Source organism: Phalaenopsis equestris, unplaced genomic scaffold (genome assembly GCF_001263595.1).
Source record: "Phalaenopsis equestris unplaced genomic scaffold, ASM126359v1 Scaffold000375, whole genome shotgun sequence".
Classification (NCBI taxonomy): Eukaryota; Viridiplantae; Streptophyta; class Magnoliopsida; order Asparagales; family Orchidaceae; genus Phalaenopsis; species Phalaenopsis equestris.
The window spans coordinates 80,443-93,582 of NW_018164817.1; the positions used below are offsets into that span (position 1 = coordinate 80,443).

Here is a 13,140-nt window from a genome sequence, read left to right on the forward strand (position 1 = left end):
TTTTTCTCTCGTTTTATCTACGAGAAGAATATCATCAGCAAAAAGCATACACCAAGGTACATCCTCCTGTAGATGTCCAGTAAGACCATTCATAACTAAAGCAAAAAGATATGGGCTTAAAGTCGATCCCTGATGTAAACCAACAGAAATAGGGAAATATTTTGTCAATCCTCCTTCAGTTTGAACACAAGTAACAGCTCTAGTATACATATCTTTAATGACTTGAATATAAGTCATATCAACACATTTCTTCTCGAGAAGTCTCCAAAGGATATCTCTTGGAATCTTATCGTAAGCTTTTTCTAAATCAATAAAAATCAAATGTAGATTCTCTTTATTATCTCTGAACTTCTCCATCAAACCTCTCAATAAATGTATAGCTTCCATAGTAGACCTGCCAGGCATAAATCCAAATTGATTATGAGAAATTTTCGTGATGCATCTTAACCTATGTTCAATTACCCTCTCCCATAATTTTAAAGTATGACACATCAACTTAATTCCTCTATAGTTTGCACACTCTTGTGCATCCCCTTTATTCTTAAAAATGGGGATCAAAATACTCTTCCTCCACTCCTCAGGCATCTTTTTAGTTTTTAAAATAATATTAAAGAGTTTAGTAAGCCAAGAAACTCCCAAATCTCCCAAATATTTCCACACTTCAATTGGGATATCATCAGGTCCTACAGACTTTCCACCCTTGGTTTTCTTTAAAGCCTCCTCAACTTCTTTTTTGCTAATGCGACGGTAAAAATGAAACGTTTTATTATTATTCACGATATAAAAATCACTAAGGTCGATTGTATTTTCAGAAACTTCATTAAAAAGTTTATCAAAGTAACTCACCCACCTATGTTGAATATCTTTTTCTAAGAAAAGTACTTTTTGATTTTCATCTTTAATACACTTTACTTGAGTTAAATCTTTACTTTTCTTTTCTCTTTGTTTGGCTAGTTTATACATATATTTTTCACCCTTCTTAGTATCAAATCTATTATAAAGATCATTAAAAGCAAAATTTTTAGCATCACAGAATGTTCTTTTAGACTCCCTGCGAGCCGTTTGATATTTTCTCCAATTCTCTAAGCTTTTACATTTAAACCAATTTTTATAACATAACTTCTTATATTTTATCTTTTCTTGCACATTATTATTCCACCACCAACTATTTTTATTTGTAAATATTTTTCCCTTTGATTCTCCATGAACATCTTTTGCTACATGTTTAATAACGTTTATTAATTTATCCCACATCACATTTGCTTCTTCATGAATATCCCAAATTTTGAAATCTTGAATTTTACTCATAAAATTAATTTTATTTGTATCTTTTAAGTTTCTCCATCTAATTCTGCAATGATGAGTCCTAATATTTTTTATTTTACAACTCTTAATCTTAAAATCTAAAACTAATAAACGATGTTGGGTATTTAAATTTTCACTTGGAATGACTTTACAATCATTACAATCACTACAATCACGACGATCTCTTCTTCTCATAAGAAAATAATCAATTTGTGTTTTATTAGATCCACTCTTATAAGTAATAAAAATTCGAGAATGGAAAAAAATCACAGAGCTACACAACATCAAAAATATCATTGAAAAAAAGAGGAGAAAGCACAAATTACATCACATTCAAATCTCTATACACTCCTAAAACTCACGAACACTCCTTCTTATCTACCTTGAAAGAAAACTCACAAAATTTAGCTTTAGCGTGCACTCAAATCCAACAGCGAAGAAGATCCTTTAAAAGCTGGACTGCACATTTCAATTAAAGGTACCTAGGCCCCGACACTGGAAAGGAGCGTATCTGGGTGCAATTGTGCCTCTCCTGGGTGTTTAGTCGCCACACCATGCTCTGATTATTAAGTTCTCATTTTTAGAGGAATCTGCTAGGTGTTGGGGTGCCCAGCTAGACGAACTGGCCCTCAGTGAAGTGTTGGGTGCGATTTTTTCTAAATGCAATCAACATCCACATAATACAATCTACCACTTGGGAGACTGATTGCAATTACCTTTCTTCCAAAATTGCACAATCTTGATAGTTGTGTACTGCAAAGTGGCTAATCTCCTTATACCAATTTTCATGAACACCAATTTAAGCCAAGCATAGCGTCAATTTATCAATTGTAACTACCTTAGTCAATATATCTGCAGGATTCTAAGCTGCATTTATCTTTTCTAAAGATAAATAGACATCTTCTAGTAGTGAACGAATGAAGCGATACTTAGTTGAATGTGTTTTGTCTTGGAATGGAATGTGACATTTTTTTCTAGATGAATAACACTCATACTGTCACTATAAAACTTTCAAATCTCGCGTTTCTTGCCCATTTCTGTAATGAAGCCTTGTAGCCAAATCATCACATTGTTAATATTAGTGATAGTAATGTACTTAACTTATGTAGTAGAAAGTGCAACTATTTTCTGTAACCTTGAAACCTAACTAATTGTTTTGTTCTTTGAAGTGAAGATATAACATGCTGCATTTTTTTTACCATCAAATCTACCGTCAGATCTGAATCTGCGTGTCTCTGTAGGTTAATTCATGCACTTTCAAAACAAAGTGCCTTGTTGATTGTTTCTCTCAAGTATGTGAGAATCCACTTATCCTCCTCTCAATGATGTTTACCTGGATTACTCACGTTTTTGCTGACTACTCCCACTGCATGTGAAATATCTGGCCTTGGACTTGTCATTGCATACATCAAACTTTAAGTGTTGAAATGTAAGGGTTTTTTTTTTCATCTGTATTTGCTCTACATTAGTCTTAGATGATTATTCCTTAAATAACTTGAAGTGACTACTTAATGGGGTGCAAATTGGTTTTAATTCACTTATAATGAACCCATATAGGACCTTCTTAACATATTCAGCCTGTGATAGTTTCAACTTTCACTCTTGTTCATGTAGATTCTCATATCGAGGATTTGTTTGGTTGAACCTAAATCCTTCATGTGACATGCCCTTGATAATTGCTATTTGAAATCAACGATCTTCTCCATATCTGCTCCTATAATCAACATTTCACATACAAAACAAGCATAATATAGCAATTATTAAAATATTTGATGAAATAACAGTGATGTACATAACACTTCATGTATCCACTGACACAAACCTATAAAATCTCTTGTCCCACAGCCTGAGCTTTTCTTGAAAACATAAAGGATCTTTGTCAGTTTGCAATTTTTTTTCCCTGAAATTTTATAACCCTGCGACTGCACCAGATACAACTCCTCATCTATGACATAATGTAGAAAGGTTGTTCTCACATCCATCTGTTCTAGATGTAGATTTTCCTTTGTTACTAAGCTCAACACAACTCTAATAGTTGTCATATTTAATATAGGAGAAAATATCTTCGAGTAGTTCACTCATTCCTTTTGCTGAAACTTATTTACAAAAAGTCACGCCTTGTAGCGCTTGCTATCATCTTACTCTTCTTTTAGCTTGTAAATTCACTTGTTGGGGCATACATGAAAAGAAACATCTGAGTCTATTATTCAAGATTAAGTACTATCTAGGGACAAAATAAGAGTCACATTGAATTTTATCTATGGTGATATTTATAAAGAGCTTCCTATTTGGACCTCCACCACCAGCGTTTGGAGTTTTGCAGTCCATCTTAAAGTAACATTTCTTCACGTAGCTTCCACATTCACCTCTACCATTTTCTCTTCGTGACATGCGCTTTCCTTTCCTTGACTTGAATTTTTTCTTGCTTTTCAACATTCAAAGAAGAATTTGAAGTTTCATCGCTTGGCTTCTTGCAGATATTTTCATTCAGCACTAACCCCTCAATATCATCAAAGTTTAACTTCATTTAACCTAGATAGTTAATCATTGCAGTGAGTAGTCCATCCCAACTGCATGGCAATAAAGATAGGAGTAACATGCCCCGATGTCGTTGTCAAACTTGATGCTAATAGAGCACAACTGATTAGTTATCCTGTTGAAGCTATTCAAGTTCTTAGTTACTGAACCATCATTCATCATCTTAATATTGATCAAACTCTTCATTAATAAACCTTTATTTGAAGCCGAAGGCTTCTCATACATCCTTGTTAATGCAACCATGAGATTTACTGTAGTTTTCTCATTCACAATGTTGAAAGCAACAGATGAGGAAAATGAAAGATAGATCAAATCTAGTGTTGTTCGATCAAACACTTTTCATTCTTCCAGAGTCATCTTTTTAGGCTCCTTTGTAATTCCAGTGACAAATTTAATTTCTTTTGATCCAATAAGCCATCAATTTGTGTTTTCTATAAAACAAAGTTTGAACCGATGAACTTCTTTACTTTGTACCTTGCTTCGTCAGCCATTGCTCCCACTCAAAGCAAAGATATTAGAAAATCTCCCTTTGATACCACTTGTTGTGCGGAAACAATGGAAACCGATTTGAGGGATCCAAAACAAAACTTAGAACAAAAATACACAAAATAATAAAATGCAGAAAACACCAAGATTTTATGTTGAAAAACCCGAGAACGGAAAAAACTACGAAACCCCACCCCACCAATAAATTTAGTTTCAAGAAATTAGGAGAATATACAGATTACACCACACTCAAACCATTCTATCCTCTTGAAACTCATGAACACTCCTTTCTATCTTCCTCACGAGAGAACTAGCAAAATCCAACTTCAGTGTGCACTGATGATCCTTTAAAGGCCGAACTACACATTTCGGTTCCAGGCCCCTAAGTGTCATCCCCAAGCGCAGAGTTACCACGTGCTTTTCTTCTATTTTTGGTTATGGAGAAAGTTCTTTTTAGTGCTTGGACGCTGCACCAGGTGCCGCACTAGGTGCCAAATTTTTAAGAGCTAAGTTCTAGAGGACTATGCCGGGCGCTGAGGTGCGCAACCAGTCGATCGAGCACCCAACCAGGCTTTTTATTCATTATTCAGTCTCCACATTATACGCGTCATTGCTTATCTTGCTCTCAACTTTTTGTCTTTTTACTCTTTATTTGGAAATGATTACTATATCAAGATAGACCTTTAATGGTTTTGAATTCCACTCTTCCTTTCCTAAAACAAAGAGTTGATATTTTTCTTTTACTTAAAAACATAATAATAGTTTATGAAAATTATTTTTAACAAAAGAAATTTAATTTTCAAAAATAAAAGTCTAATCCTTCCACATTTTTCAAAAATACAATATCTTTTACTAAAGATAGTTACACAATATTTATCATTTCTACATTTAAGAACTTTTAATTTAAAATTTTCTACATCACTTATAAAATTTTAACTAAATTTTCTTACTCATTTCTATAATCAAAATTTTACTTTCCTAATATAACTTCATATACATGATCATTTTTCTTTTCAAATCAAATTCACTTGTAGCTCATTTGAGAACAATCAAATTCACTTGTAGCTCATATACATAATCATTTTTCTTTTCAAATCAAATTCACTTGTAGCTCATTTGAGAACAATATACTTTGGTCTTACTCTACACCAAAGTGCTTTTTATTCATTTTTCATTATTAATGTTATTATTCCCATGCTTTTCATAATAATTGTTTTTTGTTACAGTTTCTCCTGATGGAGGCAGGAGGATTTCAAATAGGACCATTTTTTAAGTACTGAAATAAGCTGAGTTGTTTGTGCTGTTGTTTTGTAGGAACTACTTGCTTTTTTGTTAGATGGTCTCCACGAGGATCTAAATCGGGTAAAGTGCAAACCATATGTTGAAGTTAAAGATTCAGATGACCGTCCGGATGAAGATGTAGCCAATGAATACTGGCAAAATCATTTGGCCCGAAACGATTCTATCATAGTGGATGTCTGTCAGGTGAGTGTTGGTGTATTTGGGGATCCTTTTTTCTGTGCAAACTTGCTTGCATTGTTGATACAAAGCCTTTGTGCAAAACCTTTGCAATTCCATATACGAGTTATTTTGGTTGAGAAAACCAGGGAATTTTATTTTATTTAAATTTTTGCAATAAATAGTCTATTGTTTTATTTCTCTCATTTTCTGATTCACCATTTTTAGCTTTTATTGCTCTACAGTTTTACTCAATGCATTGTGTTCATGTAAAATGTTATATTTGGGGACATTTTTTTCATTGCAGGGACAATACAGATCTACATTAGTTTGCCCTTTCTGCAACAAGGTGTCTGTCACATTTGATCCATTCATGTACTTGTCTTTGCCCCTTCCTTCATCTACCACCCGACCAATGACTGTGACAGTCTTTAGTGGTGATGGTAGTGCTCAACCTTCTTCTTATACAGTAAATGTGCCTAAAGATGGAAGATGCAAGGACCTTATACATGCTTTAAGCTGTGCTTGTTTTCTGAGAAATGATGAAGTCCTTCTAGTAGCTGAGGTATTTTGTAAAAATTTTCTTTTAATTTTATTTATATTATTATGAGACTCCAGCCAATGTGTGATCTAGCTAGTGGATGGTGTACGTCAGCTTACCCTTTATTGTTACGGTTGTTTTATGATTCTACCCATGCCCTCTAAGCCACAGTGGAGTCAACCCAACTGTTGCCTCAGACCTTCCCAGTCATTTTTGTAAAATCAACTTTGAAATGCTATCGCATTTAGTTGTGTAATCTGGTTTCAGTATTTGCTCACTAAAGCTTTCTGTAGGTTTATGCTAACCGTATCATTCGTTACCTGGAGGATTCATCTGATGTACTTACCTTAATTAGAGATGATGATCAGCTAGCAGCATACCGGCTTCCTAAAGATAAGGAAGATCTCCCTTTGGTTGTGTTTACTCACCAGCATGAGCAGGAGTATGTTTTCTCTATCCATGAACTTGTTCATAAACTGCAAACCTTATTATTGGCTTTTCATTAATAATCTTTTTCAAAGATTCCTGTGGCCCAGTTTTGTAATGCTTATGAGTGAGCTTTTATCTGAACTCCTTGGAAAACTTATATTACATCAAAATTAGATAGATGTGGGTTGTTGAAGCTAGCTATGTTAAGGCAGGTAACTTGACATTATGAGATTGAAGTGGCAGTTGTGAGTGATGAGGGCCTAACTTAAGATGATTGAAGCCCAATAGCATGATGCATTTTCTTAGTGATAAATGTTGAATTTTATCTTTTTAATGGACACTTTAAGTTATTAGAATTAAATGAAAATATGACAATCAATAAGACACAATGGAGAAAAAAGAACAATGTAACCGATCCCACTTAGTGCGATAAAAGGCTTGTTTTTGTTGTAATGGGCACTCCAATTTATTGCTGTGGGAGATGTTAATTTCGTACTTTTACTCATTCTCATTCTCAAAAGTATCATCTTGCCCGTGGACAAGTAAGTTAGGCGTGAGGTTCACGGAAACTTAATCTAACTTCCCAAAATTTCTCAACTTTCTTGGGCAATAAAGTTGCCCGCTTTCATTCTAATTAATGGAAACCTTAATTTTTGTAGAAAATTCTGGATACATACTGTGAACATGAGTTGATGTGTCAGAGATACTTGAACCTGAAGTAGGACATACTTTGGGTTTTTATACTTTTATTATTCTTTTAACCCTTAAAATATTATATAAAATTCACTTTTAAGTTTACTGGGTGGCTTTGAAGGAATGATTAAGTTGCTTTTATTTTGACCTGATGGTTACTGGCTAAATCCATTAAAACAATCTTTATGCATTGTAGAGTAAGAATTTAAGATAGTGTTGAGCAAACCCTTCCCGACATTGCACTGGCTGGAGTCTATTGCACTGCATAACTATTATTTGTGTACATTTATGCAAACAATAGCATATGATGAGACCTAGCATGTATTGCATTGATGCTTACGTTTAAAATTTTAATAATCCATAGATGGCAGGACATGCAATTTGGTGAGTGCATGTGAAAATTTAAAAATTATACAAACAATAAATCTTGTTACCTACGTGTACTGCGAGGATGTTAGTGTTTAACTTTTAGACAAACATTAGATGGTAGAACCTAGCATTGAAGAAATCATCTTGGAGATTACATTTATCAAGGATATATCTTACCATTATAGATCTCTTTTTAAATGTCTAGAAAGCTATAAATAGTTTCTCTATTGTTTGTGAAGGGACTGTGCATCAAGGCATGATGTTTAAAGTGACCAACATCTGATCGAAAGTGCTCAAAATGTGTGCTAATGTGTATGATGTGTGAAGGCATTTAGTGTACCTTTTCTAGCGGGGACATCTTACCCATCATCCTTGTATTTGCGTTTATATTGGGGACTTAAGGAGAAGGAAATGCTTGCTTCAAATCATCTTGCACATTGGAATAAGGATTTCTTGGAGATCCTCTAATCTAGGTGCTATGGATTTTACCTTTTTTGGACTGCATTTGATGCTTGCTACCTACCAACATTTACTGATGTGGGGAACCTCACTGCTAAGTATGGCTTCCCGCCGTATCAACTCTTCGCGTACACAAACAATTTTGGACTTTTCCTGTCATGAGGTCAGACTTGCCTTAGTGAACTTCTCTTTGAAGTGGTACCTTTGCCTCAGTGTCTCCCTCTTCTGACTAATTAATTATCACCTTGTGTTAACTGTGTTAATAGTCAAGCCACAACTGAATAGTTTTATGCAGTCCATAAGATCTATCAGTTTTAAAAATTTTAGTTATTTCTAGGAAAAAGCAACCCAAATCCTCCTTTTATCTCTAACCCCTAAAGAAGAAACACTAACAAATTCATATAATTGCACATGCCACAACCAAATTCGATGTGAATTTAATGAAAGCAAGAATAAAAATTTTACTTTCTTTCAATTCTTTAGAGATTTGTGTGTTATCATTGTATTTAGAAATAGATGTGCGCTGGTTTTAGAAATAGATAAAATTTGGACGTTACGTGGATAATTACTTCCTTTTTATTATCTTCAAGCAGCTCCTTGATAATTTTATTATCTTTGTATGGGATGCTTCTAGGCATGCTGACCATTGGCGAGATATTGCTGTTGGAGAAATATATATTTTTGTATGATTTTACCCTAATGGTAAGATTTGTATTTCCAGACGTTACATCCACAGTGTTCTCCCTCCAATTTGGAAGGTACTTGGCGTTCCTCTAATAGGAAGGTTGATAGGTCCTCCTTCTGGAGTTGCAATTCAAAACCTCTGTCTGAAGTTGTTGAATCCATTTCTCCGATTCTCAGCTATTGCCTCTAGTGTTGATGAAGCCAATGAAAGCAATTCGTTGGATGAAGTTGTTGAGATGGATACTAATCTGGCTAGCAGTATAGGTGTTATTGACGCCGAAGAAGCAAGGGAAAGTACTGGAGCCCTCCGTGATAATTTTCAATTCTTTTTAACCGATGAAAAGAGCCAGAAGATGATATCCTTAATTGAAATGAATGAGTCAGAGTTGGTGGCACCTCTTAAGAAACTGCATGTGCTTGTCTGTTGGCAAAACAAAACAATAAAAGGTTATGAAATTTCTCTTCTCAGTTCCTTACCTGAGATTTACAAGTGCAGCATCTTCACAAGAAGACCACACGAACCTGTTTCATTATATGCATGCTTGGAAACCTTTCTGAAGGAAGAGCCCCTTGGACCAGAGGATATGTGGTATGTGCTTAGTTTCTGTTGTTTTTTATAAAACCAGATTTATTTTTTTTTTTGCAGTTACTTTTTCATAATTCATATTGTATAAAAAATGATCTTACTTTATTAGAATTAAATGAAAATAAGACACTGAATAGGACACAAAGGAGAAGAAGGATTCGTGTAGCCGACCCCACATAGTAGGATAAAGGTTTGTTGTTGTTGTTGTTGTTATTGTTGTACTTCTCATAATCCATGCTAGGCTAGCTTACATTTGGAAATTTGTTTAATTTTTTTTTAGTGGTAATATGAAAAAGTTACTTCCCTTAGCAGACCACAATGGTTATTAGTCGTTTTCATGCTTATGCGTTCTTTGTTTAATTTTATCGGCTTGTCTCAGTGATAGTGTGCTTTGTGCCTACATGCCATTATAGATTTTTATTGCATCAATGTTGTTTGATGTTTTTTTGTTTATAGGGATCATATATATTCCTATTTAATCTTGTAAATATTTTGATGTGGCATGTGGGATCTTGAGGCAGGTCAAAAGGATTAAATTGGAGTTTTCCTTGACTTGTTTTTACTAAATCAATGTCCAATCATGCTCATACATATTAAAATATTGGGGCTTGCACCAGTCTATGAACACTTGAACTAGGCGCATCACAGTTTAGTAAGGTTTGAACAAGCCCAATAATGATTTTCCGAGTCACCATAAATTAATTAGGGAAGCCTAGTGACACACGACACACACGCGTAAGGGAAACGCTGTCGGGGACAAGCTAAATATGGCAATCCACATTTTCCTCAAATCGCGGTATCGGATCACGTTGATTCGTAGGATTTTTCTTGCATAATTAAGACATGGGACATCAGCAGGCTTCTCGCTTGGATTTTCTTACACAAGATATTTTTATTTTTGCTATTGTTGAAAGCTAATTTGGGGTTCTTTCTAGCTGGGGACTATTTATATCTTGCTATTTTTTGTTTTTGGGACTTTTGTTTTATTTATGAGTTTTGGAGATTGCAATCTCTAGTTCTACCTAATGAAGTGTTATATCATTTTCCTTCTGCAAATGCTGTACTTGTATCTTTCTCAGGAATAGGTGGTGAACCTTTTCAACATTCGGACCATGTCATTATGACACTATCATTGCTGTTTTCAGCCGGTACAACCACCGAGCGATATTTATTCCCTTCCAAACTTTGTCAAACTCGCATGTTCTCTTTCCCCATTCCACATCCACTCCCCACAAAATTTGATTCTTAAATACTTTTTAAGAGCCCTTGAATGGTATCACCTTGTGAAGTATTGTCGGGGTGATTGTGATGCACCATCATCACATTTATGACTTAAGGTTCACCATAACATCCCTCCCCCCTTGAATCGGCTGTTAGCAAAATGCATGTCAAGGCCTCTAGTTTCGACTAACATACTTGTTTGGTGCAGTTTCTTTTAACAACTCGATCCTCCAAGTTATTGTAATTTTCATTCTTTATCATTTGATTAAGTTGGTGTAGCTCTTGTGAGGGACAAAATTAGAGGAAGTCGTCTTAGATGGTTTGGTCATATTAAGCGTCGACCATCTGATGATTCGATTAGGAGAGTAATGTTCTAGATTTGACTTATGTTAAGAAAGGCAGAGGTTGACCTAGGAAGACTTGGGCTTATTGTATAAAAAATGATCTTAATTTATTAAAACTAAATGAAAATATGACACTAAATAGAACATAATGGAGAAAAAAGATTCATGCACGCGACCCCACGTAGTGGGATTAAGGCTTTGTTGTTGTTGTTGTATCATTTGATTAGCCTTTCATTTATAAATCTCTAAATATAGTACATACTACATATAAAAATATTTGGACATTGACACCTTTTTTAGCTATATTTATATGAGAGGCGACATACTTTCTCATGATTTTGCACCACAATTTGCTCATCAAAATTTAAACATGTCCTAATCAATGGGAAAATGTAGAGAGATATCTTGAGAGAGAAAAATCTAGAGGCTTAGTGTCTAATTAATGAGTCAAGCTAGAGGAAATACTCTGCTCAAGGTAGGACTTTGTCCTTTAATCATAGTTTTAATCTTTTTGTATCTTAAATAAACTCTCGTAGGAATGCTTGATTTGATTTGTGATTAGAGGTTACTTTAGTTTTCAGCAGAAATATTATGGTAATGGTTCTGTGTTTTTATACGATCTTACTTTATTGTGTCTGATGTTGAGTAATTTTCTGTGTATAAAATCATTATCTGTAGCATATGAAACTGTGTAACACATTGATGCAGCAGGGATTGATCATTTTCGATGATTTTCTTCTAGCAGATGCACAATAATTCACTTGCAATACATGTATTATTTTGTATGCATGGGGCTATGATGCATGCATGTTCCTTCATGTTTTATGTTGTTGTTCCTACTTTTCTATGCATATTAAATGACATGCAAGTAACGCTACATGATTTTCCATTTGCAGTGATCTATATATTTGTGACCGTTAGTGATTGCTTGTTGTTACTTGTTTCTATATGTTGTAAATTTGTTTGTATTGAATCTTTCATATTCATCATGGATGCTACGCGATCTCCTTCTACAAAGACTTTATGTCATTGTAGTTGCAAGAGCCTTCTAGTGTAATGTAGTTGCATTCTTTTTGTACCTTTGGACTAAAAAGAATACAACAAATAAGTGTTAAAGTACCTTTGGACTACCTGGTACATGCTCTTAATTTGACATGCTGTGCTTTATGATTTTCCATTTACATGATTAGTTGCATTCTTTTATTGGGTTATCTAAGCATGCTATGAAGTTATATGAGACTCTCTGTGACCATAACATAATGATGTACTGTATTTATGACATATATGATATGACTTACAAACCATGGCCTTGAGAATGGCATAATGTGATTTTGTCGTAGGGCATCTAGCATATGTTGTGTTATTTAACTCACATATTATTCGACACTTATTTGTTGTATTCATAAAAATAAAAGCGTAATTGTACGTTCATATGATGTCATGCTCATCTTATAAGAGTGATCATCTGCTCGTAAGGTGCTTGTTGTTGCTTGATGTGGGAAATTCATTTATGCTTTTCATGCGGTTAAATTATGGTGTCATATGTTCTGTTCATATGGTCCAAAATATTGCTTGTTAAGAGGGTTGAATGTCCCCGCATACATGTTTTCCATAGTTCATGCCACCATTTCTGTTGTTTAATGCCAATCATTAACTCATAATTCTCTGTTATAGCATAAAGTGCCATTCAAATTTTGTTAGTAATGTGTAGGGTTGTAAACGAACCGAGCTTGAGCAAGCTCAGGCTTGGCTCATGTTCGGCTTGTTCGAAATAGTTCGTGTTCGAAATCAGCTCGTGTTCGAAATGAAATTGGCTAAATTGGCTCGTGAACAGTGTGTTCGTGTTTGACTCGATTTAAATATTTTTGTTCGTGTTCGACTTAAAATTGCCTCGAAAAAATTAAATTGAAAAAAATAGATATAAAATGTGGGATTCGAACCTAGACCAAATGTATAAAAAAACACTAACCACATTACTACACGAGATGCTATGATTTAAAATTAGATATAAATATATATAAATATAT

The 13,140-nt window shown here is 34.4% G+C and overlaps 1 protein-coding gene across 1 annotated transcript in view; it reads left to right on the forward strand.

The window, feature by feature from the left end:
• LOC110026525 (ubiquitin carboxyl-terminal hydrolase 8) overlaps window positions 1-13,140 on the forward strand; it is a 62,671-nt gene that overhangs the window by 33,377 nt on the left and 16,154 nt on the right. The window contains exons 8-11 of the mRNA XM_020727491.1: window positions 5,644-5,814; window positions 6,095-6,352; window positions 6,622-6,770; window positions 9,000-9,551. Of these exons, the coding sequence (XP_020583150.1) occupies window positions 5,644-5,814; window positions 6,095-6,352; window positions 6,622-6,770; window positions 9,000-9,551 (1,130 nt within the window). The remainder of the gene's footprint in view (window positions 1-5,643; window positions 5,815-6,094; window positions 6,353-6,621; window positions 6,771-8,999; window positions 9,552-13,140) is intronic.